Source organism: Notothenia coriiceps, unplaced genomic scaffold (genome assembly GCF_000735185.1).
Source record: "Notothenia coriiceps isolate Sejong01 unplaced genomic scaffold, NC01 NC01_scaffold00034933, whole genome shotgun sequence".
NCBI lineage: Eukaryota > Metazoa > Chordata > Actinopteri > Perciformes > Nototheniidae > Notothenia > Notothenia coriiceps.
The window spans coordinates 140,759-168,106 of NW_011367634.1; the positions used below are offsets into that span (position 1 = coordinate 140,759).

Sequence of the window (27,348 nt, forward strand, 5' to 3'; positions counted from 1 at the left end):
GTACACAATACTCAAGAATCAGCGGTGTCCCACAGTGAAGTCCCCCACTGTAGACCGTCTGGGCAAATGTACGTATTTTGTTCGTGTAGCGGTGCGACCGCCGTAAACCTGCCCGAGTAGCGTCGTGGGCCGTAACGCAAACACGCGCCTGGACCGGGCCCAAAAGGTTGTCTCCGGGTACCACATCAGGATTTTGCTAGACCCTCGACCCATCACTCACAGAGCGGTAGCGAATGAGCTTTTTATAAACAAAGAAGGCTTGCTCCCCTCTATGCTGCCCCAGAACGCCTTGTTGGAGATTTATCATTTTCTTCGTGGGTACAGTGACGTGACCATACCGAAATGGACCAATCCGTGTAGCTCCTCACCCACACTCTGTCAGCGGCGAAACTGTGACGCGCTGGGGGGGGCTAGTGGAGCCTCGCAGCGGCAAAACTGTGGCGCGCTTACACTGTAGGTGCGCAACGGGTGCTAGTGGAGCCTCGCAGATGGGGGTGCCGCAGCCCCCTCAGCACTCCCGCGTCCATTCGCGATGTTTCGCTGTCTCGCAGACCCCACGCCGCAAGCAGAAAATGAACCCAGCTCACAATGTCCGCTCCTCACAGCAGCGAGCCGCGCAACGTCCCGCCAACACGGCACCCAGACCCCACGCAGCATTCTCATCTGTTTCTCATTACTGGTGTCATTTTCTGGTTGCTAACGCCATTGTAACACATAATCACTGATGTTCCGCTGTAACGTGGTGGACTCATCAGGACACAGTGGGCTCATAGGGAGTGTGGGGGGCAGGAGCTCCAACAAGCCGTTTAGGACAGAGTGAATACACATACTATACAGAGATGCTGTATGATGTGAGTTTGGAAAACTGCACAATATAAATCTATTCTAGTATACCTCAACAATGGAATTATGATTAGTAGAAATGGCCAGGACATGAGACCTTTAAATGGGATCATAATTTCCAAAACATACATGGTTTAAAAAAAAAGATCTTGACAATTGTGGTTGAGAAATGAACTCACCATGAATTGTAAACTAAGGTAATAAATCAGGCGAGAAGGAGTCAGAAGGGTGATTTTTTTCCCTAGACTTTACAACAATCGGATTCTTTTTGCAACCAGTGAAGTCGCCCCCTGGCGGTTTTTTGAAATAATGCAGTTTTAAGGCATGTTGGATTGACTTCACCTTCAGCCATGGAGAAAACCTGAAAACTCTGGAAAAGGCATGTACTGTAAATGGACCCTGAATTGGGATTGTTTCATAAAAAAAATTGTTTATTTTTGCACAATTATTGTTGCTTTTTTTCTGAAAACCTGTATTTTAGTCTTTCCTTTCTTTTTCTTCTTTCTTTCATATTTTTTACTTCCAAATTAAGTGTAAATGGTACGTGCACAATTGTTCAACCTTGTCTTAAAATAGAAATGTAGGTGCCCAAATGAACACTGATGAAGGTTTTCCTTGCTGTAATAATTTGTGCATGTTCATACTGTGTCCCGATCAGTCTGTATTTTGAAGTGTCAAGATCTGTCTGTTTGCCTGTTTTATTTTGAAAGGTGTTCACCCTCTGTTTTTAGTCGGTGTAGCTTCCTGTCTCTGTGTTTTCCCTCCTGTCTGATCACTCTGATTCTGTTCACCTGGTGCCCTTGTGTTTTTCCTTTCCTGCCCAGCTGTGTCTTGTCCGCTGATTAGTTCTGCATGTATTTAACTTCTGGTTTTCTGTGGTTTCTTTGAGTTTAATAAAAAGAGTGTTCTGGTATATCCAGTCAACCTTGAATACAAACCATTGTCTCTCTTCACTTGGGTCATATACTTTCCTAATGTGTTTTCTTTAATAGAAGTGAGGGGAAACATAATTAACAGTCCTCATTCCATGTAAAAAAATACATTCTTTCAAGGCTTTTATTGTCATTTTTACATAGCTACAGAGTGTAGTTATGACAATGAACAACGTCACAGGCTCTTCTAGCACTGCAAAACAATAAAACAGATAAAACAGTGCAAATAAATAAAATAAAATAGAATTTAGTAAAAATAGTGCTCTTATTACCAGACGTACATTTTTCCACTTCAATATTCTGAGTTCAAAAATGTCTTTTGTGTTTCCCAATCATAATGAATCACCCACTTTTTGGAGGAAACAGTGTCAGCAGGCGGGGGCTCGGTGCCAAAGGTGTCCGCTCCTCAGGTGTCAGCGGCTGGCCGTGTGAAGAGAGCAGAGAACAGGAGATCAACAGCCTGGAGGTATCAGATCACCTGGTGGAAAGAGACATTAAGCTGCTTAGCCGGTCAAGACAACAGGTAAGATCTCTGTCCTGTCAGGGTTTGATGGGAAAATGGTGACTGAGGGGGAAAAAAGACCACCATATTAAAGTAAATAACATTTAAAACATGTTTAAAGTGGTGGGTACTTATATACATTGTTCTTTACTTTGCTTGAATATTTTCATTATCCACTATTTTAAACTTTAAAGAAAATATGTTAATGTTTTTCTACTCCACAAAATGTTACAGACAGATAACTTCAGAATGAGACTGTATTTAACCAACTTTTAAGGTATAACATGAATAACATTTGTCAAACTAAAGGATTAAAATACGCAGTCATTTATCTTTCCTTATATTTTTTATGCATCTTTGTGCTGATTTTTTCATAATTTCATTTCAGTAAAATCTTTAGTGCATCACATAGGCTACTTCTTTTACTTAAGTGAACGTTCTGAATACTTTACAGGAAATTAAAAAGGTGAGTGATAAATTGTACAAAGGCACTGGTAGGAATGACATTTGGTCCCACTGAACACATCAACACATGGCAACTATTTGTTGTTTCTTTTCCGCATTTTTGTTGTGCTGATGCTCTGGGAGAAACTGCAGGTTGTTCTCTTTCCAGCCACTAAAGGGTGCAAGGAAGTTTATGGTGGTATGGTTACTGCAGTAAAGTGATTATCTGAGAAACTTCAAAGCCCCAAAGTCCCATATTTCTGGAATTTGACCATCTGAGGCTAACTCATGCATACAGGGGCTTCTGATCCCAGGTCTGCTGTCTGCCGGCTGCCTCCTCTGCAGCCCAGCAGATGACACGGCCGCGTACGAAGTGATTATGTTACAGATACGTCACTGACAGGCTGCCTGCAGACAAAGGAGGTTTGTAAGTTAACAGTGGGGAAACTAAATTATTGGTGTTAAGACATAATTAATTTCCACCTGTACACTCAGTAGTCTAAGCAGTTTACCGTCATCCTCAGGCAGTATTAGGTCAAATCATATATTTAAAAGCATGAAATGGTGTATTTTAAGAATTGTGTGTTAAAATATATATTTTCTTTTTGTTCATCCTTAGTAATCAATGAGAAGAACTAGGAGAAACAGCCAGAGTCTCCTCCAGGATCTCTTTTATAGAGGGGTCCACGGAGAGGACAGAGATACCCCTGTGAGTGTCTGACTCAAGTTTATGATCCATGTCTCGCTTACTTTTAGCTTCTCTAAAGGTTGTTTCACTTTCAGATCCCAGCTCAGCCCGGGAGAGATGCTAAAATGATTTACTCCATCGCTAGCCTGATCAGAGCGAAGAGCAAACTCCTCGTCCTCGAGAGCCCTGACACTGTGGAGATCTACAAGGTATAGGCTTTCAGCTTTTTCACAGATAATTATGAGTTTTTATGACCACAAATGCTTTCAAATTATTATTTTGTTCTTTTGCAATTATGATTTTATTTATTTATTTATTGTATTGTCATGTTATCTATATTTATGTATTTTGTTCAACTACAGTATTATGATTTATTTCATTTATTTATCATTATTCATTTCAACAAGTTAATGTTACAGTATCAGCAATAACTACTAAAAATTCAATTTCCTCATGCCATGATATAAAGCGATGTACGTGAATTATTTGTAAAAAAGTAGTACTTTCAGTATGTTTTTTTGTGCTGTTAAAGAAGGTTATAGGGCTTACATTAAGATCAACTATGGTGTGAGATGGATTCACCCCTTTATAATTTGTTGTACCCTTAAAAGCTGGATGATGCAACAACCCGTCCGAGCAGAACAGGTAAAGACGATGTTAACCTGCCAGCCATCACAACGAAGGCGTCGAGTCTAAGTTCACTCAGAGGGACGCTGAGTCAGTCCTGTCCTTACCTGTATGACAAAAGAAGAGGGTCTTTCTCATCGGTTAACTCTCAGAGGACTGGGGTTCACCCCAAAAAACAGGTAATCTCACATCTGTTAAATTTAAATGAAATCAAACCTAATTCAAAGTCAACCCTTTTTTTGGTATTTCCACTGTCTTCTTCCAACATATTAGAATAACCTAAAGGCACAAAAAGAGGCCAAGAAATCCAACGTCACTGTGACAATGACCTACCTGGGACAAGGTCGTCGGGGGTCAGGGTTGGGGTCAACTCAAGATGAGCTGAAAGTACTCCAGCAGGTCAACGGAGGGGAGAACATCTGTGTCTTCAAAGGCGTGGTGACTCCCGGAGGTAGGAGCTGTGAAATATGTGCCTGTATTGCCAGAATGGCTTTCAAATGTGCTCAAAAGAGTATTTAGTGTCATTATCAATCATAGGTGAGTGTAATTAGAAGTGTTATCCACCTTTTACATGTTTAATTACTCATCTGCCCTCAAAGCAACATTGTGAAATGGGTGGTGAGGATCTTTGCCTGAGGCAGTTGAAGTAGTTTGAAAGAAGAACTGAGGGCTGATGTTTGACCTGATAAACTAAGTCAGCAGACAAGACTATAACATATTTTTTGCTGCTACATCACGATACACACTGTACAGCTATCACTTGGTGTCAGGCAGGTGTAATAGAAAGATGTTTTGTATTTCTGCTGGAAGTGTGTGTGTGCGATCTGATAACATAATCTTCTGTAGCTCTGTGAGATGAAGGAATAAAACAAAGCAAGTGTCTATAGTATTCAACAAAGCTTTTTTATGACGTTATTTTTACTTTTAATTGATTTGTATTGCATTGATACTACACTATACCCTTTTTTGCACTGTTTACATATATTTATGTATTTGTTGTAAAAGAAGGTTGTTGAGGACAGACTAAGAAGAAATATTCTCTAAGACAGACCTTGACAGTGTGTTCTATAGATCATGCACTGATTTTTCAATGCTAAATTTCCAGATTGTGGTTAAGGTATATCTACAGAAGTTTTGAAGTTACCGGTACAGGACAAAGAAGTCAATGATTTAGTTTAAATTAATAAGTTGTGTTACATACGAACTCAAGTTACGTGACAAATAAATACATTTTTGTATCACATTGGGCACACAGAGTGGTATTCTGGGTTGAAGCTGATGTTTTTGGACCCATCTTCAACCTTACCTCTGCATAATTGTGATTCTTAATAATTCCTGGTTCACAATTATGTGGATTACCAACTAAACTGACCGTCCAGGGTCCCAAGCAAAAATACTTTCAACATCAGCTATTTTATGTCCTTGCTGCTACAAAGCCAATTGTCATAAAACACCATGAGCTTAGAACAAAAGGAAAACCCTATTTAAACCTTTTGATCTTCACGTCAAGCCAAGCAAAGAAAGTTAGATAACCACAAGGGATCTGTTAGAACAATCAAACATAATCATCTTCAACCTTCAAGTGTTTCATAACATTTTCTCCTTATGTTTCCCAGAGCAGTTCCAGTTCATCTCTCAGAGGCACAGAGGTTTCCCCTTCAGTGCTACGTTGTACGTTAATGGCATCATGGTGGCCAGAATCAGTTCCTGCTGCGAGTACCGCTACGCTCCCGGCTTCCAGCAGGGCAGGAAGAGCTGCTTCAGACTGGCCTGGCTGGCTGGTGGGCTGCCCTGCTACAGGTCAGATTTCAAACTCTGCCAGCATTTCATTGGCAGAATATTCGAAAATTAGCTCCAGTCAAAACCAATCGGGTAAACCCATTGCTCTGCAGATATGATGTATTGTTGGCCGCCAATGGAGGATGCATATTGCATGACATGAGGGGATAGTGTTGGTGTTGGTACATGGGAGGGAATGTGAGTCATAATGAAAGCATTTTTTCATCTTTTTCAGATGTACAAGTCTCCGAAACAAAAACAGCTCCTGCCAGCAGTTGAAAAACAGCACAAAGGAGAACTTGATTCTCCCTGTAGAGCAGAGCCCTGGCAATGGTACAAAGCCTGGAAATGATTGTCCCAATTTTCCATTACTTCCTAAAGCTTATTCATCAAAAAAATGTCAGGCCCATTCCTTGATTTCAATGGACTAGTTTAAAGACAAACCGTTGTACAAAGCATTTTTTTCTCTCTTTTATTTTGTGTCTCCAATGCAGGCTCTGCAGAGTCATGTCCATCAACCCCTCTGTTTATCCCAGCCAAACCAGAGAAGAGATCATCAAGGAGGACGAGAAAACACATCAAGGATGGAGGTGGTGGATCTACAGACAGCGAAGACCCCGCTGTAGCAGGGATTAAAGAGACCTCCAAGAAGAAACGACGAAAGGGTCAAACTAATCAGAAAGAGAGCAAAGGCAAGACAGCTAGAAAGAAAATGGAAGAGGAAAGAGACAGCAAGGGCTCGGAGGTCTCGCAGAGGTCAACGGCGACAGTAAAATGTGAAGAACAAGCATTGAATCCAAGACATGAACAGATACAGAAGAAAACAACCGGCAATGTAATGGCGCTGCAGACAGAGAAGCCAACATTAAACAAGACAAGCAAGGTTCTTTGTAAGCACAGTTTTTATTTTATCATTTATTTTCCAGCTGCTTTTATTCCATCTGCATGTGGTATTTCCATTGAATGTTTCTCGTCGGCTGAAAACATAAATAAGGAACAAGACTTTTTCTTTGCTCAGATTCATTGCAGGATGAGGAAACGCTGACTAAGCGGAATGGAGAGAAACAGAAGGAGCTGGGATCAAATGGGAAAAACAGAGACGGGGAAAGACTGAAGGACTTCTATAAAGAATGTGTGGAAATGAGCACCGCGCTGGAGAAGGGCCCGAACAAACACAACTGGTTCAAGGCAAACAGTGAGTAAAAAACTGCAGCATGGAAATCCCTCTGGAGTGCTGTTACTGATTTATGTAATACACTTAGAAATAAATTATTGAATTTGCTTAATAAGTGATAGATTGATCAATGTGTGCTTGAAGGAAGACAACATGTGGGACAGGTTAGATCTGGGCGATGTGAAAAAAATACTACTATCATAATATCTTTGATATTGATATCCTTTCAGTATTGCAATGTTGATCGTTGATGCTTTAACAAAATGTTATCATAATGTGAATTTTGATAAATAATCACAATTAAAATAGATATAACGTCTAAGATTGAAAAGAGTTAATTCTGGTAAATTCTGAAAATGACTTCACTTTACTGTAATGCAGCTTTAAAACCAGCCAAGCCAAACCTATGATAATATCCAAAATCTAACACAATATCTAGTCTCTTATCATGATATCAATATAATATTGATATCTTGCCCAGCCCTAAGAGAGGTTATTAATCTTTTTGTTTCACATGCACGTGCCTGCTGTTTAAATAGTCAGCAGATCTGTTTCCTCTATTGAACATGAATGCTCAAATTGAATATGAGATTTTATTATTACATTCTCACACCAACACTGGGTATTAATATTGCTGTGTGCACTTGGCAATAGGAGAGAAAGTTTGATTACGCCTGAGTTGTTTTTGTCCCTCTTTAATGCCAAGTCCTGGAGAGGTGCCGCCTTCAGAAGAGCCTGTCATCGTTCCCTGGAGCGCCAGGCTCAGATGTGGAGCGCAGTGCAGAAAGTGACACGGTCCTGCAGCCTGATGGAGAGCCAGAGGAAGAAGAGGACACGGCCAGCCAGAGTGCTGGCAGAGAAGAGCCTGTTAGAGAACAAGACCTGCAGGCGCAGGTGTGTGTACGACACAAACTACTGTGGTGAATCTGTGTTCTTGCCAGAAAAAGTTATTGGCATTAAATCACCCGAATGGGGGCCAAATGACCCCATTCCTGCATTATGCAGCAGCGTGCATACATTTTTGTTAGAACTGGTGATCGAAGTGCCAAATAATAAAATAAAGTGTTAATATAAAATCATACATTTTCCGTTAGTGTGAAGTAGTTACAGGCAATATTTTTGTATGATGGTCATTCAGTAGTCACCCTTATGTGATAAAACTGAAAAAGCGGAAATGCTATTCGTTTATATATCAGTTTCAAAGGGATAATCAAGTATATCAGTGTCAGTATTTTAGAAATGTTTTTTTATTAAAAAAATTCTAATCTATGACAATTACAGGAAGGGCCTTTACCTCATTAGCATGCATCATTTAACATTGTAACAAAATAACCATTATTTGGAGGTTAACACACATAGTGGTAACAAATGGTCACTGAGTTTTATCTGGGACAGGCAGGCGTTTTCGCATCATGATGAAAAACCTTCCAATAGCTGCTGAAAAATTCCTCAAGGTCTAGCAGAGTGGCATGGTGGAGGTGGCCGACAGCCAGACATGTGTCTCTCTGTACTCTCGGCCCGTCTTTGTGTTTAGAAAACCTCCAGCACCTGCCCCGCTCACATCTCACTCTTGGCCACATGTTGGAGTTATGCTGCTCTCACACTCAAACTATGAACTACTTAAAGGGGCCCATTTTTCAATCACTTTTTTATTCCAAAGGCCTAAGACAGTCCAAAAATATAAATACACATGAGCAAGCTTCCCCATACACGATGAATTGTGAAAAGATGATATGAATAACACTAAGAGGACATAGGGGAATGTATGTAGAAATGTTCTGTTCCAGAGCTGATAACACAACAATAGGAAACTGCTCAATTGGTTATAACAAGGAAAAAAAACATTCTGTGGGTCTCCTGATGACATCACAGGTTTCAACTTCACTGGTTTCTGGCTTACTCTCACACACATTGATGCAACCTTCCCTGGCCATGAAATCAATGTAATGGAATTCTTATTTTTCATCATATTCTCCTTTTAAGTTTTCCAAATGATATTCTTGGGATCATGATGCAAAATGGATGTATCCTACAAAACTTTCTGCCTGGCAAATTAGATAAACTAGAATCTCAATAATGTACTTATTGGTGATCCTTGCAACATCATGTGGTAGCCCATAAACCAGCAAGGTCATGAAATAGAAAATATATTTTTCACTCCTCCCTACCTTTCTCATGTTTTGCACCCCTAGCTGGACGCCATGATGACGGTGCTGAGCACGTCCGATGAGGTGGAGCAGCTGGTACTGAGGAACACAGACCTTACAGACGAGCTTCTGCTGAGCCTGGCGGGCGCCCTGAAGAGCAGCCTGTCCGAGGTCACGCTGCTAAACCTCAATCTGAACCTTATCGGCCCATATGGGGCCCACATCCTGCTGGACGTTCTGAGAGTGAAGCCTCAGGTCAGAGGCTTACAGTAAGTCCCAGGCGCCACTGATCTGCACCAAAATCTGAGAAAGAGTGATAATCTGGTCAGTTTTTCTGTATTCAAAAAGTACGTTGAATAACAAGGATAGCCTCATCATTGCAGAATAACATCTTAGCCTTTCACTGTTGAATTACAGAATCCATCTCTTTTATGTGAATTAGAAATGCCTCCGGTGACTTACCTTTTTGAATTAGTATAACAAAACTGTGAATGAACAGGCAAGAACTTTTTTTATGACATTGATTCTGACAGTAACTTCTATTGCATAATGAAATGTGTGAGAGATATGGCTCAAGTGCCGCTGGACATCACATGCAGAGGTAGAGTAAATGCAGCGCAAAGGAATAGTTCATCAATTGGGAAAATACGCTTCTATGCTTTCTGGTAAAGAGTTAGATGGAAGATAACCTTTTGTTATCTGCCCATCAAATATAGAGCTGCAGCTAGTTAGCTTTGCTCGGCACAGCTCTGAGCAGTTGTCAGGCAAGCAACGCACACTCCAGGAAGTTATAGTCTGAGCCAAATATTGTCTGGCAAATAACCTGGACTGTAGTTTATATATTTTTTGATTAAATAAACAAAAAATGTACAGCGGTTTAAACATTGTCATGAAAGGAATGAAATAATTTACCGAACCATGATCAAAATGCACATAATGTATACATCTCAACAGCCTAGAAGGATATTCTCAGAAGTGTGAGAATGTTCAATCTTTTAATTTAAAAAAAGCAAACCAAATAAACAAATGATCAATATCATTTCTGATGATCAGATATCATTTTCCAATTTGAACAACCTTTGTGGCAGCCCTAGAGGAACATGGTTTATTTTCTTTGTTTTCATGTGATCGGATTACATTTGTAAAGTAGTTTACGTCATTGGTTTAAAATAACAAATGTGGTTCAGATAACAAGATCACATGTTTCTCTAAATCTTAAGATAACTACATGTTCTCTAGATAAGAACAGTATACATTTGAGAGCACAAGAAAACTAAATTAAACGTAATAGCCTAGGTCTAGCTTTATATCCAGTTATTAAAAATGCTTGTTATTTCTAGAAAAATATATAAATAACTTGGTATTCAATCATGGGAATTCAGGGACAAAATGTTACTTTAAACCATGGCCGAGTAGCATTTCTGCAGTTCTTAAAGCTGTGAAACATACATAATAGTGATGTGACGTTCACGAACGATCCGATCATTTTGAAAGGCTCTTTGGTACGAAAGAAGGGAACCGAGTCCTACATGGTGAGAGCCGTTCTTTTTATCGTTGGTTCACTGCCGGCCACAAATCCACTCGCCTTTAAAGGAACTTGCTTTCCTGAATGCAAATTTGCCATAGATGATGATGATGGCATAACGCATGCTGCTTGAGTAGTAGTTTGGCTGGCTGAGAGATGTAGCAAGTTATACATTTTCTCTGAGTAAAAGTAGATTTCTGGCAATACAGTCAATCATTATCCTGGTGATTATTTAGCAGATACACCTATTAACCCCGCCCCCTTAAAAAAAACCCTGGCTCTTTTGAACGGCTCTCGGAAAGGAACGGAGCCATAAGATCTGGCTCCCTTCAAAGAGCCATCACTAATACAAATTAAACTAATACATACAAAAAGAATGTGAAATTGTCATACAGGGGGAAACATGATTTTGTATCAGGGTGCAAGGCCACACAGTTAAAAGAAATGGCTTCATGGAGGAATCCACATAAATCTCCATGGTGACCATTTTATTCTCTCTTTTGCAGCTTGTTTGGAAACAAACTGCGTGACCATGGAGTGCTGACCCTGTTGAATGGAATTGCTGAGCTGCAGGAGCAAACAGCAAGAGCTGCTGCTGCCATCCAGCAGGCCATGCTCTTCCCATCCGAGCAGAATATGCTTCTTCAGCTCCCCACTGGGTGGAGCTCTTTCAGGGTTTTTACGCTTTTAGAACTGGATATTGGGGGAAATGGCTTGAGCAGCGACGGTGTGAAGGTGTTAGCATCATATATGAAGCACCACTCATGCCTTCAGTACTTGGGGCTTGCTCAAACCAGCGGTGCTGATCTGGCGGCGTGGAAGGAGCTTTTCGACAGCCTCAAAGGAAACAGCTCCCTGTCTCAAATCATCTTAGACGAGAACAACTTGGGAGACCCAGGGGTCAGGCTGCTGGCCGACATGCTGAAAGAGAACTTGAGTCTGCGACAGGTGGATCTGGACAGGAACGGCATCAGTGACGTGGGAGGAAACGACATCATAGGGGCGTTGCTTTGCAGGATACAGTTCCCACTGAGCCATCTGAGCCTTCATGAGAATGACATCAGTGCAGGACTAATGAGTAGGATACAGGAGGAGGTAAAATGGAAATGAATGGAGTGGAGGAATGCACTATAAAAACCTAATACCCCTTTTCCACCTTGGCAGTTCCACGGTGAGTTTAGAGCCAGAGCCCAATTGCAAAAAACATTTTTATGTTTCCACTGTGACGGCTCTTGGCCCCAAAGATTGGTTCAACTTCACCACCAACATTTTGCCTGGCACAAAGAGTCAAGTGCTTCATATGTAGGAAATTTACGTCAGAGCCAGGGACTGGATTTACGTGAGCAACAACAGTTCATGGCGAGTACAATGAGTAGAAAGGTGTTGCAAAAGTTGTGCTTGCTATTTAATGTGGCTTTGTAAGTAAAAGAGCAAAAATAATAAACAGCTCGAAAGTAGTTTGCAATGGCTGTTGGCTTTGCTGGGAGAGCAGCGACATAAGCGGAGACGTCAGGCTCTAAAGTCTAAACCATGGAAAAGCATAATGGCTCTTAAGGTGGATTGCAAGTTGCAACTACAAACGGAAAATTAGACTCATTGTGGAACTGGATAAACAGGGAATAAAGAACTCATAAGATCTTTTGTTTACATTTTGAGGTCAGAAAGAAAAAAATAACAGCCTGACTCACTCGACATGTTTGACCTTCAAACACACACACAAAGGTCTCGTCCTTCCTACAAGTGGGTGGCCCCGCCAACAATTTGCCGCATCTTAGTTTAGCCCAGGCAGGTAGTGTGGGAGGCGTGTTTGCTTTAGAGCTGCACCGTGGTCTGGATGCATTTTCAAAGACATGAACTGAACCTTTCTTCTTTGTGGTGAGGTTTCATCTTTACCTTGAGTTTTTTTTCTTCGTCTTCCCACCAGCGTTATCACTCCTTACTTCACACCTCCTACTGATTCTAGCATAGGGCTGATCGCTGTGTCATTTTATTGAATAATTTACTGACAAAAAAGAAACCAGTGATTCATTCCACCCACAGTTTTTACAGGTCATGGATGACTTACCCACAACGTTTTTCTCCCCTAGAACATTTCAGTACTCCTTTCTCCACTTCTACAAATCAAAAGAGTGTTATGTACAGCTAAGCTAACGTCAACTACCCTCATTTTGTCCTTCCTGTGTCTTTGTATGCTATACAGAGCTTCAATTGAGAATCCAAGCATTGGGGTGGGGTGGGGGGGACAAACTAGGGCAAATGTATCTGTATTTTCAAGGCTGTCATCTCATTGTTCTATCAACACAGACATTCTGAAAATAACTGTACCTGTGATCAAAGCTTGTCAAAGGGGTAATTATCTCCTCTTCTCAAGGCTGCCAGTAGTGACTCTGCTGAAACCAATCCCTCCGTGTTTCATCTGCAGTCTTTGCAAATTCCTTGCAGTAGAAGAACTCCGATAAAGACGAAGCCCCGGGAGGATGACAGATAAATGAGAATGGTGCACCTGAAGATTACATCTGCAGAACCTGTATCAGTCTGAAAAAGCTTTGTGGTGTTGTGGTGCCGTACATTCAAACTCTAAAGATATAGTCTAGGTCTGGGTGTGTTATTATGTCAAATGGATTATTTGCAACTTTAGTCATGGACACAAGACAGGTAAAATGTTGATATCAGCACTAAAAGAGTCCAACTTTCTTTTCTGTTTGACTTCATCCTCTAAGATCTCAACAGCTACATTTGTAGTTGCGGTTGAACATAAACCTAAGTGGTACACCATCATGCCTGGCTGAGCACAAGCTGGCAAACAAGAGGCTCACTGTAATTCACAGACCTCTTTCGATAAGGCCTTGGTGCTTTCTCTGTTACAAGTAAAACTCGGATCAGTGACCCCTTTGTCTGTCTGCTCATGTTATCTGTGTTTGCCCTGAAACAAATCCTGCTGTGTTGCTAGCTTCTTTCAACTGCTCTTCCAAAACACAGCCTTCAATCACAGAAGCTCAATCTGTTAGGAATTTACAGGTTTGCTTGAGAAACAGTTTCCCCTTTCAGGCCCTTGTAGGTTACTGTATCGTGTCTCCTGGAGCTTTAGCTTTACAGTGAGGCCTGGCTAGTGCTGCAGTATCCACTGACGTACAGGCCAGAAATAATCAGGTCCATTCATAGGTGTTTTAATGATAAGAACAATATGGCTTAAAGGTTAACTGTTACTTATCTTGACTTGTAAAACAAGGACTTTCTTCTTCTTACAGCTGCAAAGAAGCATAGATTCATCTGATCCACAGAGGAAGTCTCAGACAAATGATGCTGGGCAGTCGCAAAGACGGAGAGAGGAAATACAGTTTCTTGGCTTTGACTTAGGAGCAAGAACAAAACAAATGAAGTGAGCAATTGTTACTTATCTTCATGGTTACTTCAGTGATTCAGACATTCTTTAAGTTTCCAGGGCAGGGCGATGCAATTTATTTCTACTTACAGTATACAAAGGGTCAGTATCTGTTTGCAGGGCCATTAGCTTTTGATGTCTTTGCAATAATGTTGCTTCAGAAACAAACAGGTAGGGCAACGCTTTTACACTTTACCAAAGTAAGTGAATTAATTTTGATATTGGTTGAGCAGAGCGGCTGTGGCTTGCTTCTAAATCTTATTGTGTCTGAACTAAATATAAATGAAATGTAATAACATATTTTATTATCGATGGCCATTATGAAAGGCTGTCCTTAACACCAAACGGGTACGAGGTTCAGCAAGGGAGCCATCAGGTAAAAAAAGATATTAGCCAGCAATAAGTAATCGGTATTTATTTTCTTTAGTTCCAGGCTATATTGTTGTTGTCTGAGAAAAGGCCTACAGTATAGCCAATGGACAATGTTTGATTTTAAATCAGCAGCAGCATGCTATAATCAATTGCTATGATGATATTCAAGTCTAATAACGGCTCTTATTTTATTAAGAGTTATAATGTAAAAGCACAAGTAACCTACTTTGTAATAAAGAATACTATACTCCTTATAAACATGGCTTGAGGATGTCATGCCTATAAATAGTTTCTATAAATAAACACAGATGATATTTGACCAGTATACTGGCAGGATAATTGAAACAAACTCCAAACGCTATCTGGATCAAAGCAGCCTTAATTGAGGCAGTTTAGACAAGTAGTATTGAAACACATTTCAAAATAAACAACACAAGGACATTTATGCTTCTTTGCTTCTTCATTTCCACCACCAACAAAAAGAACATCAGTGTTCTGGGACTGACTGTATCGGATACTTTTGGAGGATAATCCTCTTTGAGGATCTGAGCCATGGAACAGTCTGAGTCAGCATACGACAAGAGGGAATAGAAGGGCAGGGGTGTGTATTTTGTGTATTTTCAGCCCACATTTAGAAAGCCAGGTGGTGTTTATATGTTTACGGAAGCTTGGGGGCGTTGGAGCTCTGTCGGAACAGCAATCTCTCTGTTTGGACCTTTAAAAACAGCTCTGTACGGACTGCAGGCAAACACTTACTTGTTTCTGTCAAAATCAGATGTCTTTTTAAAACGTTTTTTGTTAATCAAATACAATTGTGTACATGTTGTATGCCCTGAAAAGAAATCTTGGCTTTGTGGCTTGCTAAATGGAATCATTGCCATGTTTAAGTCAATGCTAAGATAATCAGCTCTTGAGTAACAGCTCAGTAGATTTTCTAGTGTTTTTATCTTCTCAACTGTTACAGTAAACAGTGAGAAGGGAGCAGCAAGTTGATGTTGGCTCTTAGTGCATGCAGTGCAGCAGAGGATGAATGTGGAGAGGCCTGGCTGAGGATGAGAGTGAAGGTTTTTTGATTTATGAGATGTAGCACTGAAGCAGGATATCTTTGTGGGGTCTCTCCATACCAGATCCCCCATTGCTGTCTGGAATAGGATAGCAATTAATAGACTGCATTCTGCTGTGATGACGCATGCATAGCTACAGTTTCATTATTAGTACAGTTAGGGTTGTATTTGATATGCCAACCGCATTTAAACCAATGTTTCCCAGCTACTTAATGAGTCAAAACACACATGTAATGGGATGATTAATGGGATAGAGAATAGAACACTTTTCATCTATATACATTGCAATGTTCAAGCTATATCCCTTCAGGTTTCTAAAAACAATTAGGGCAACTTAATGAACCTTATTTTTTGGATTATGCAGTGCCATAAAAGGACATACAAATCCACTTAAAATGCGGAATAATGACAGTGAAATTGTAATTAAAACAGTGTAGAGGGCAGACCCTTTACCAAGGCCATGAACTACCTTGCAATTTTAACACAAATGTTTAATTATACATTTAGTTTCCCCTTAACCTTTTGACAAATAGACAAACCGAACTGATAACATGACCTCTTAAAGTTAAAGTAAAGTGAATAATAAAGAGAGAAAAATGGATAAAGGGCATAGTCAGTCCATTATAATGGTAGTGGAATACATGAGAATATAAATCTAATGCCACAGTCTTTGAACTCTTCAGATGACAAACATCTGTATGTTCAGTTCACCCTGCATTGCCCTATTCACTGCAGTATGTGACAGCATTGTGAGGATGATGAATGAAAAGTTGTAGGGTCTGCTTCTTGAACAATGGCTCCCGCTGCTGTTTGACATTTGGCAGAAAGAGAAGCTTTTCAATATGGATTATTCATCAGCGGTTTGATCCTCCACTCAAATGTCACCCCAACAATGCCTCTGGCTTGGCAATTGGGTATGTTTCTCTGCAGCTCCGCAGGGTAGGATCTTGGCAATAATTACCACTTATAATCTGGCCTTCAGAAAGATTCAGACTCTGCTGCTTCTTAAATTATGATTATTAACATTTTATTAAGAAGTAAGGAAATTAATTAGAATTTTGGTTAACCACATGAGTGCAGTGTTGTGCTCTGCTCTAAACTATGTGTTTTAAATAAGTTGTAAGCAAAACAGATGCCTTATGGAAGAAATGTTTAACTAATGCAGCACGCCGGTGCCTCAGATGACTGACTGATGTAACAGAGCTGGCCACAAAGGAAATATAAAATGTGTTCACTTAACATGGAGCCTGACCACAAAGACATAAGCCAAAACACACATTTTTGCATGGACAATCTAATGAAACCTGATTTGAGCTGGAAAGCTTTTTCACATGCACTTAAAGGAGCAACCTTTTTCTGTTTTGTGCTAAGAAGCGATTTGTCTTTTTTCTGTAAAGGCAGCATTTGTCATTTAACCTGGATTCCTAAATTGTATGACAATTACTCAAACATATGAAAACAAACACTTGATGTAAACTTATACATATTGAATTGTTATGGTGAATTAATTTTTGCGGAGGATGCAGATTGATACATTGGGAAAACACAAAGAAAATGTATTTTAGTCAAATATTCAGTGTTTATTTAAATCCAGTTCTCAAGGAAAATGTCGTTTTTTTCAAAAGATTAGCCCCCTGCTGAAGTGCCAGTCAAGGTGAGAGTAGCGAGATCGAACCAAGACTGTACACTTGTGAGTTGAGAACCAAAATAATGACCTTAAAGCTAAACCGCTCCATAGAGCTGAGGGGAAAATCTCTTTGCTTCACTATTCGCAACCACTGTCACATTATAGACAGTTGTCATATGATAATAACAAAGTATTTGTAAGAGATGCCTTAAAGAAAAACTCAATCGTTGCAAATGTCCTAGTTGTATTCTTAATGTCTAAGTCTTAGTATATAAATAATTGAAAATAAAGAAAAGATGCATATTTAAATAACATAGAAGCATCACATTTATTTTGCATTTGTGTGAGAACAATTACTTTATCAATTCTCTGGCAAAATTCCTTATTTAGTGAATGTTTGTTTCAGCTCTTATTTATTTGTGTTCATGGTTTGTCATTGGAGATCAGTAACAGTTATGTAAGCCTTAAACCTTATCAAAACAATCCCATTAGTAGAAGTTATGCAGTTCCATCCTGAGGCAGCAACATATTAAAAACAGGCAGATAGTGTTATATCACTCTTATTTGGACTTTCCTGAATAGAATGAATGGAACTGTTCTCTAAATGCCCTGTTGTAATGTATGGAATGGGTAAACACAGCACCGCGGCACGCTCTTATTGGATCCAGCTGTGGATGGACAGACGCTGCTGCATTCAGCTGGCCCCAATTCCCCACGACATGGGAGTAAACAAAAGACCCTGTGTTGATCAGATAAGAGATCCCATCACTAGAGCAGGACAAGAAAAAGAACATTTGCTATTTTCAATGTTCATTATTTTGAGACTTGGTATAAGAAAAACGAAGGAGGAACAACCTACAGTTATCCTAATCCACTCTGTCTTTTGATGTTTTACCAATCTTTGAAATGACAGTCACAGGCAAAGGAATAAATCATCGCAATACTTGGACTGCACACAACCAAATGTGGCTCATAAATGGTGTGACAGGTCTATTAACTAAAGATGATTCATTTTGTATTGGGTACCCATTTAGTTTGACAATGTCTGCAGAAAGATCCTCCAATTTCCTGCAGACACTGAACATCCAATATCCAGCGTAATGTCCGAGCATCAAGGCCAGCTGACTTCCATTACCCACCACCGCTCTGGAGTGAAAACAGTCACAGCGCCTATCCACACCTGTCAATGGTTATAGACTGGGTCCAGGATGGCACTCATATGTGATGAGTGGAAGACCATTACTTTATAAAACGCCAAAAGAGAAACGTGCCCCCAGATATCTCTAAACAAATACATCTTTCCTCAAGAGCTCTTTCAGGTTTTCCATGAAACAGGATTTTAGCTTCAATTAAACTTGGAGAATAGTATTTACTCTGATTAGAATGAGATTCTAATTCAACTGTTATCAAGTGGGAAATCGGTCGTAAAATCGCGTCAACATTGCCCTTGGCGCAGCGTCCTAAAGGCCAACATTGCTTTAAATCTTTTTCATGTCAAGGACCAATTGACCATTTGTATTTTAAATAATTATTTAGAGAAACTAATTGAAAAAGAAGAAAAAAGATTTCCCTAAAAAATATTTAGGAACATGTTTGGGGACAAAGTCATGACAATGTTTTGAAAAACAGGAATGATAGAATGAAGCATCTGTGAGATATATCTGCTGTTTTGGGCATTCTTGAAGAGAGTTAACTACAAAACGTAGATCGAAACTAACAACTTTCATGTGAGGTTATATAAAGCTACCATCTATCTAGTTAGCTTAGCTTAGGACAAAGAATGTAAACAGCTTGCAAGGCTCAGTTACAAAATCTGCATACCAGCACCAAGCAACTGGGTCAAAGCACCTAGTGCTGAATAACAAAGAGTTATATTCCATACTTAGCTGGGAGCAGTGTCTTCTTAATTCACATCAAGTTTTACCACTTTAGCTTTTGTAAGTATTCAACAAAAGTGTTCATTATTTTAGAGGCTCCGTTGGACAGAGCCAGGCTGTTACCAGTGTTTATGCTAAACTAATCTATGCATCTGCTGTTTTATCAGCAGAAGTTGTATCACCTTCAACAGAAAGTGATATAAATCCTTTTATTCAACTATTGAACCTTGAACAATTGAATTCAATGATTCTTTCTTCTAAACCATCAACGTGTATCTTAGACCCAATTCCAACTGCTGTTAAAGGAAGTGTTTCCATTAATTAGAACTTCTTTATTAAATATTATGAATATGTCTTTATTATCAGGCTATCTTCCACACTCATTTAAAGTAGCAGTGATAAAACCTCTTCGTAAAAAGAAGTTATTGTACTCGGCCCAAAGACTCTACGAAACAAAGGATCAAAAGATATGTTAACAATGGATGGCATTCATTTGGCCTCCAGTGAGACTGTAAGGAATCTTGATGTTATATTTGATCAGGATTTATCTTTTAACGCCCACATAAAATCAATCTCAAAATCCGCCTTCTTTCATCTACGCAACATTGCAAAAATCAGGCATATCTTGCCTCAAATCGATGCAGAGAAACTAGTCCATGCATTTGTTACTTCTAGGCTGGATTATTGTAACTCTTTATTATCAGGGTGTACCAAGAAGTCAGTTAAGTCGCTTCAGCTGATTCAAAATGCTGCAGCTCGTGTACTAACCAGAGTTAGGAGTTAGAGTCTGGCTTCCTATAGAACACAGGATATAATAAAACATTCTTCTTCTCGCCTACAAAGCCCTTAATGGGCAGGCGCCATCTTACCTTAAAGAACTCATTATACCCTACTGTCCTACTAGGGCATTGCGTTCCAAGAATGCAGGGTTGTTAGTTATTCCTAGAGTCTCTAAAAGTACAATGGGAGCCAGAGCCTTTTCTTATCAAGCTCCACTTTTGTGGAATCAGCTTCCAGTTTGTGTTCGGGCGGCAGACAGCCTATCCGTTTTTAAGAGTACGCTTAAGACCTTCCTTTTTGATAAAGCTTATAGTTAGGGCTGATTAGATTCAGCGCCTAGTTTTGCTGCTATAGGCTTAGACTGTCGGGGGACACCTTACTTCTTCCTTCTCTCTGTCTGTACCTGTGTACTCTCATATTCCGAATAACCCAGCTTCCCCCAAACTTCTTTTTGGTGTCTATCTACGCTGGGATCCTGAGTCGTGGCTGATCCTGAGTCCTGATTCCTGATCTGAGTCCTGGATCTCGAGTCGTGGATTTCGAGTCGTGGCTGAACCTATGTGGTCCTGCCTGACCTTCATCATACTACTTCTCTGACGACTCCCACAGGATTGTTGACATCCTTGTGGATTCATCTTCTTATTATAGACACATGCATTGCCAAACATTTGGTCTACCTATGTTGTACATTTATTAGCTTTTCGATTTACACACGGCATCTACTGCACGTCTGTCCGTCCTGGGAGAGGGATCCCTCCTCTGTTGCTCTCCCTGAGGTTTCTCCCATTTTCCCCTTTAAACGGTGGGGTTTTTCCTTTTTTGGAAGTTTTTCCTTTTACGATGTGAGGGTCTAAGGACAGAGGGTGTCGTATTGTCACACTGATATTCTGTACAAACTGTGAAGTCCATTGAGACAAATGTAACATTTGTGATATTGGGCTCTATAAATAAACATTGATTGATTGATTGCCAAGAAAAGAACATAAGCCTTTTTCCCAAAATATTTAACCATGCCTTTAAACTATCCCTCTCTTTACTCGCCCGCCCCTGGTGCCTTCCACGACAATTTGCAGTCTCTGGGCCACAGTCTGTAGACCACTTCCATAGGCTGCTGCAATAATCATTACAAACCCCATGAAACGTTACACCCCAGATTGGAGATCTTCCTCTGCGCTCTTCCACAGGCTGTGGGGACATTGCCCTCCTTGTCAGTGAACTAAAACTTGTGGTAACAAAAACTGACATCCGACGCAGCTCATACAGGTACATGGGAAGTTGCTCTTTCAAGGTGCTGAGCTGCCTTCCTTCCTGGCCCTGCAGGACGGGCTGAGAGGGGGCTCTGTGTGAGGAGGAGGGATCCAGTTGCAGGCAGCTGAATCGCTGCTCTGTTGGGTCTCCCCTGGACACTGTCATAGCGTGTTTGCTAAAGGCGGGTCAATGAGGACTTTCTTTGGCAGAAGAATTTCACAGCACACGACAGCACACACACTGGAACCAGTGAGCCCCCCTGTAACCCAGATCTCTGCTACTCGGGTGAGAACGGAAGTGGATGTTGGTGTAGCAGGAGGTGGAGTAAAGCTGTCACAAAAAGCTAATCTATTGGCTTAGCTTTTAGGTTGATTAAAAGGAATAAGTAATTTGTTATAAGTCAAATATGTCCATCATATTTGAATGATGGTTTTACTGTAAACGCTATACCACCTCTCACACAGGAAATAAATACATTTCAAAAAGAGCCAGTGTAGTTGTTAGATGACGCAAAAGGTCTTCACATTTTTAGTTGGCTTTGGTTGTATGTTCTTTCCAAGGTCATGAATGAACTGTCATGCTCCTCTGACTAATTTCTGTATTAACTGTAAGTTTATATATGCTATTATCGGTCAAATTAACATGTTGTATAATTGTTTTAAATTATAATTGTATTGAGGCAAAGTAACCTAGACAACTATTAATGTGCAAATTATTAAAAATATCAGCCAAGAAACATCCTGTTTCAGTAGGAGCAGAAGTATTGTACAACAACAACAAAACAATAAGAAAATGTTCAAAGTAAGAAATTCTACATCTTATACCACATCCCCAGTTTGGTGGAGCTTCAGTTCAAGTGCATAACAATGAACAAGTTGCACAACCCTCTCTAGTTTTAGAGAATAAACCATGTTTTGGAAAGGTGTTCAATTTCAATAGGCTAAAACTATATTTATTGCTTTAAGGGCAATAGTGTTATATTGCCATGTTTACATTATGAAGGCCAGGAAAATTCTACAGTAGACATTTTACACAGCTGACATTTTCAACTGCAGTATGGAAAGCACAGGTGTCACTAATAACATCACCAAAGGAGGCTTCGAGAGAGATTGGACTCATAGTCAAAATGATGTTTGTAGCTTGCACACACATTAATGTATTACCATACATGACGAGAACCTACTGCATGTTTGACCTAGCAACAACTGCTTCCTAAGAGACCCCCCTTCAGCTGAAGAAGCTGAAGCTGCACCGTCTCTGCTTAAATCTGTTTCTCTCGATGTCAGCTGAGTGCGACAGAGGGAGGTGTTCCCCCTTTCCCGGTTCTCAAGATTTTCCTCAGTCCACAATAAACTTTCATTTTGGGAAGTCCACACATACACACAGTGACAACGGCGGTCGTCATCTTGTCCTGCAACAGTTCCCCGGGAAAGCCGGACTAGATTTGACTGGACATTCATTGTACTTTTAAAAACGCGCGAAAGGAAGAAGGAAAACACATTTGAAGCGCACAGGTGGAGTTCTCCGGAGCGTCTTTTTGTCAATCTGGTGTCATCTTCTGAGACTTCAGGGACATACAGATACAAGACAATGACAGAAAGCAGCATTTCCACTGCAGGTTAATCCCGCTTTTGTTGGTTTGTTTGTTTCATTGCACGTTCAATCCTCGCGCGAGCCTTTTGAAACACCTGGAATGGAAAAACTTTTTCTGCTTCGTCTGGACTGTGGTAAAAAAACTCCCAAGAAAGAATGAAGTAACCGCAATGGAGCCGGACAATGCCCCGTACTCCAAACTCAAATGCACTGGAGTCGGGGGGTAAGTCTACACCTTTTATATTTCAAAATGAAGTATCTTTTTTCTGACCTTCTTTTATCGGGTTCAATATGGAATCATTCATGTGCTCGTGAACATCACCTGCGACTTGATTAGTGTGCATTTGACAGTGCTAGTCCTGAAAGGTTGCTAGTTCCATTTATATAAGTTACGTGTTGCAAACGATATTCTGAGACAAAACACACATTTAATGTTATTATTTATAGTCAGTTACAGACAGGTGGTTGCAGGATAGTTCATGGAAACATATTTGATCTGCTCTTTAGACAGTTCATTGGAAGCTCGTGCAGTCTGTTCTACTGTTCCTGAGCTTGTGTCTGTGCAGCTTGTACCAGAGTGAGCTGCCAAACGATCTGGGACTCATTTGAGGGAGATGTATGAGAGGAGGAGACAACCCTATCCTCCACCCTTTTCTCTCTCCTCCCAGCTGTGCATCTCACTCAGCTGGTTGGCCCACTGTCCCAATGGGAGGGGAAGTACAAGTCAACATGTTGCATCATATAACCACCCCTTGATATATGAGAAACTTCACAAACTGAACCCCCTCCCCCTTTCCTTAGTGTTTATGCTAATGTCAGAGTGAGGCAGTGAGTAGGATTATTTTTTTAAAAGCTCCAACCAGCAGTCAGTGTGTCAGTGGTTGACCAGTGGCTTCCTGCGGCTCTCTGCGGAAAACCACTAGTGTGATTTCCCATAAGTTGGTTATTTTATGTCACTGACCCCGGTTCACTTTGAACATAACTTGCCCCAGTCCAGTTTCACATACTAAACAACTAAATTATTAGCTCCTAGTGTCAAGACCCAACAGTAAGATGTGCTAATACATTCACACTTGTCAGCGCTTGTTCAACACATTGATTTGACATTTATTTTCCTTCAATTCAGTTTGGTGTGCCTGCACCTTTTGGTTCCAAAACATCTCTCTACGTGTCAGCAATCGACACTCCTGTTTCACCTTTCTTCTTATAAATAAATGTCACAGACAAATCAATGTTGCAAAAGAGCTGTTTATTGGCTGACAAGATGATAAATGTCACTGTTGTCATGTGAAAACAGTTGGGATCTAATTCCTGTTGAAGGATACCATTTTATTTTTTTGGGTGCGCTGAGTGTCTCATGATAAGTTTTGCTTGGATTTTCAGTGCCCTTTCACTAGTCCTTCAATCAATGCAACATAAAGGCAATCAGTAATCAATACAGCAAGACATACAACATTTAATTCTGAAGTATCCAAATGAAATACTAAACTTTCAGTTATCAATGATGACCAATTAAAATAAAATGGTGTTCAGTAGCATAGTTTATTATATCTAAGTGACTACACACTTGTATTTTGTACCTGTATTGTGGCCAAACAATTCACAATAACAATACTATTGCAATATAAATCAGTCATTTTCATCCTTTTCACCTAAACTTGGTTTATTGTCCGTTAAGTTTCCTCTTTTGGGACTCAAATGACAAGGTGTAGCAAGGTGGAGAGAGAGCTTGTTACCATTAAGTGTACAAAAGCATATTTATGTGGCGCTGGATTATTTGCATGATAAATTGTGGCATGGGTAAATTACATATGTTACCTTGTCCCAATCTTTCACTTTGAATGGTATGTTTTAAGGTGATGCAGTGTATATATCCTTTTTTAGAGGTGCTCTCAGGCCGCCCTGCAGAGCAGTAGCTTATCTGGGTCAGGCAGACAGGAGATAAGACACAGCTTGTTGTCTGAAAACAGATGTTAGGCTCTTTGAACACAGCAGAGACACTGCTGCTCCTCTCATACAGATCTGATCACTGTGGGAGTTGCAAGTACAGGAGTTAATGGCATCTGTGGGTTAAGTATTTTACTGTGCCAGTTTCGTATGTATTAACTTAGACTTGTTCTGCAATGAAGACTTCAATAAATGAATGAGCATAAACCATTGTTTGTAACGCCGGATAAAATAATGCGTACAGTTTTAGGAGCTGTGGCTACATTGGACGGAAGTGTATCATTGCTTTTGACATTTTACAGACCAAACAATCAAAGCATTATTGAAAGATTTATCCAAAAGCTCTCTGTACTACCTGTCATAACACCTTGTTTTGTTGTCTTTCTCTTTAGGAGATTTCTGATTCTTTGGACTATACTCTGTTGCACCTGCTCTCTAAAGCTAGCACACGCACAAGGTAAGCAACACGCAAGGCCAACGATGGGTTAATGTTTGGTTTCCTTTTCACACAAACACATTGTCGTGTAGGTAGTGTCACAAATGGGCCTTACAGACAGTGTTGGAAAGAGGAAATTAAAAGTGATGAATGGGAGGTATGTCCTGTGCACTAGGACTTTTCAGCTAAACTTGGTAATAAGATCATTATATTATATAAGTTCAATGGCTATAAAACACAAAATAGAAAAATAAAAGTGGAAATAAACACTGTAAGCAATTGCAATCCCCAAACACGGCCTCCATGTGAAACATAAAAAATAATCTTAAAGTAGGGCATTGTTTGTACTTATGAAACATTTAATTTAAATGGCCCAATGAAAACAAGTAAAGCCCCCAAAAGTCACATACCCATAAGTATACAAAATGTCATAAAAAATGTTTCCAAGGTGTCACATTACCCATCTTAGATGATTCCCAAAGTATTGTCTGCAAACAATGCCCTCTTTCTCACGTAGACACACTTGTAGCTGTGCCTTGATGCTTGATGCAGTCATCCTGCTGTTACACCATTTTAAGATCTGTGTGCATGTCTGATCTAACTGTCAATCAAAGTCTGGCAGATTTATTTCAATATGCCTTTTGATAATGTGACCCACTTTGCTTTGTGACAGCTGTTTTTTGGCAACTTCTCTCTAATCCTGCCTTCATCAGGGTATGAACAATGTCCAGTGAGACATGCTTTATATGTATGGAGGAGGGATGTGTTTATTTGCGAACTCAGATGAAGGTTGGCCCTCAATATATCAACATGATTTGTCAGATAAATAGTCTGTTTTCTACACGTTTCAGTAGAAGCAGTCAAAGTCATGCACATGGAAAGTGACTCCAATCACAGGCTATTGTATTCCAACTGTTTCAGTGCTGGTGACCGTACTCCAGTGTATTTAAGGCCTGACCTAGTATTGGCACACTGCATTCTTTACTCTGCACTCATTTCTAACACAAGGGCCGCAACTCCTACATGTTGACCTCTAGAAAACAAAAGCAAACTTAACTTTAAATATGCACAGGCCGTTATAATTAAGGAAAATACATGCATAAACTGCATACACATTTTATCAGAAGGGTCATCAAGGTCAGCCACATTGCAGCATTACAGTAGAAAGATATGAGACCATTTGCATAACAATGATGATAGTAAATAATTAACTTGCATAAAGACAAATAGCCTGTTAATGCAATCACTGATGTAAGAAATGGCGATGTCCCATTGCTCACTCTTTTTTCAAAACAAATATCATTCATTTGATTGTTAGTGAGACAACTTTGGACTGGGTGTCAGCATTTTGTAATATCCGCTGGCTAGTAGATGCAACAATGTGCTGAGTCAGAGGCCGGACACTCACTCCCTGTTTCTTGAGAAAAAGAAGGAAGGATGCAGAGTTCTTGGAATACATTGTGTTGGGATGTATCTAGTTCTCTTGAATGTTCAGAATAGGGCTGCACGATTTTGGGAAAAAATCTAATTGCGATTTTTCTGACAAATATTGCGATTGCGATTCGATTTGCGATATTTGTTTTTAAGCGACCCAACGGAAGTTTATTGTAAAATGGGGCCATATCTCCGGCTAGGAAGGTCGCATCAGCATGCTCCCGTCTCTAGCACCCCCGCAGCCCGAGCTACGAGTGAAAGAACTAAACTTACATGAAACTTCCGTTGGGTTGCTTTAAAGTCAAGCTTCAGTTTAAGATTCACCCTGTAATAGATGTAAAACATGTGATGGAGCATTACTAACCTGACTCAGATGGTTTTGTTCACCAAACCATCTAAGGAAAACTCCAATTGGAAGGGCGCGATTTGAAAGGCAGCGCACTTTCAAAAATACTTTGCAGGCTGTTGGATCAATCCTGTCTATCACCTTCTATCATGGCGCAGCTTCTGATTGTTAACAATGGCTGGTACATGTGAGCCACAGCACTTCTGATTGATGCTGGAGTGACTGACACAAGAGAAGAAAAACATTAAAAATAATAATAATAATGTTAAAGAAAAAGGCATACTCATATTGGAAATACATGAGCCTCTTCTTCCTTTCTGAGAACAGTTGTGTTTTCTGCTTCTGTTCTCTGGCAGTGCTTTTGTCTCTATTTTTCAGTTGTTAGATTGTATCCCGCAGCTCATCAGGAGTTCATAAAGCGCCTAGGCAACCGGTCTAAACCCCGCTAAGACTTAGATACTGCTGCTAAGGCCTGAAAAGTAGTTCAAAATCACAGCACATGAAAGAACAATTAGCTTTCTTCATACGCATATTAACAATTCAAAATGAGTGCTATGAATTCAGCTGAATGAAAATCTCTT

The 27,348-nt window shown here is 40.1% G+C and overlaps 2 protein-coding genes across 2 annotated transcripts in view; both read left to right on the plus strand.

The window, feature by feature from the left end:
* Positions 1–3,038: 3,038 nt before the first annotated feature.
* On the plus strand, positions 3,039–12,873 carry LOC104962503 (uncharacterized). Its single transcript, XM_010790936.1, has 12 exons — positions 3,039–3,144; positions 3,341–3,430; positions 3,505–3,618; positions 4,021–4,215; positions 4,310–4,487; positions 5,653–5,836; positions 6,051–6,148; positions 6,310–6,705; positions 6,834–7,010; positions 7,696–7,883; positions 9,182–9,405; positions 11,168–12,873. Exons 2-12 carry the CDS (start codon positions 3,347–3,349, stop codon positions 11,769–11,771), a joined length of 2,442 nt encoding a protein of 813 aa, XP_010789238.1. The 5' UTR covers positions 3,039–3,144; positions 3,341–3,346; the 3' UTR covers positions 11,772–12,873.
* A 9,726-nt stretch (positions 12,874–22,599) lies between these two features.
* LOC104962508 (collagen alpha-1(XXVII) chain B-like) overlaps positions 22,600–27,348 on the plus strand; it is a 27,569-nt gene continuing 22,820 nt past the window's right edge. Inside the window, exons 1-2 of the mRNA XM_010790941.1 lie at positions 22,600–22,827; positions 24,944–25,008. Of these exons, the coding sequence (XP_010789243.1) occupies positions 22,775–22,827; positions 24,944–25,008 (118 nt within the window). The 5' untranslated portion in view covers positions 22,600–22,774. The remainder of the gene's footprint in view (positions 22,828–24,943; positions 25,009–27,348) is intronic.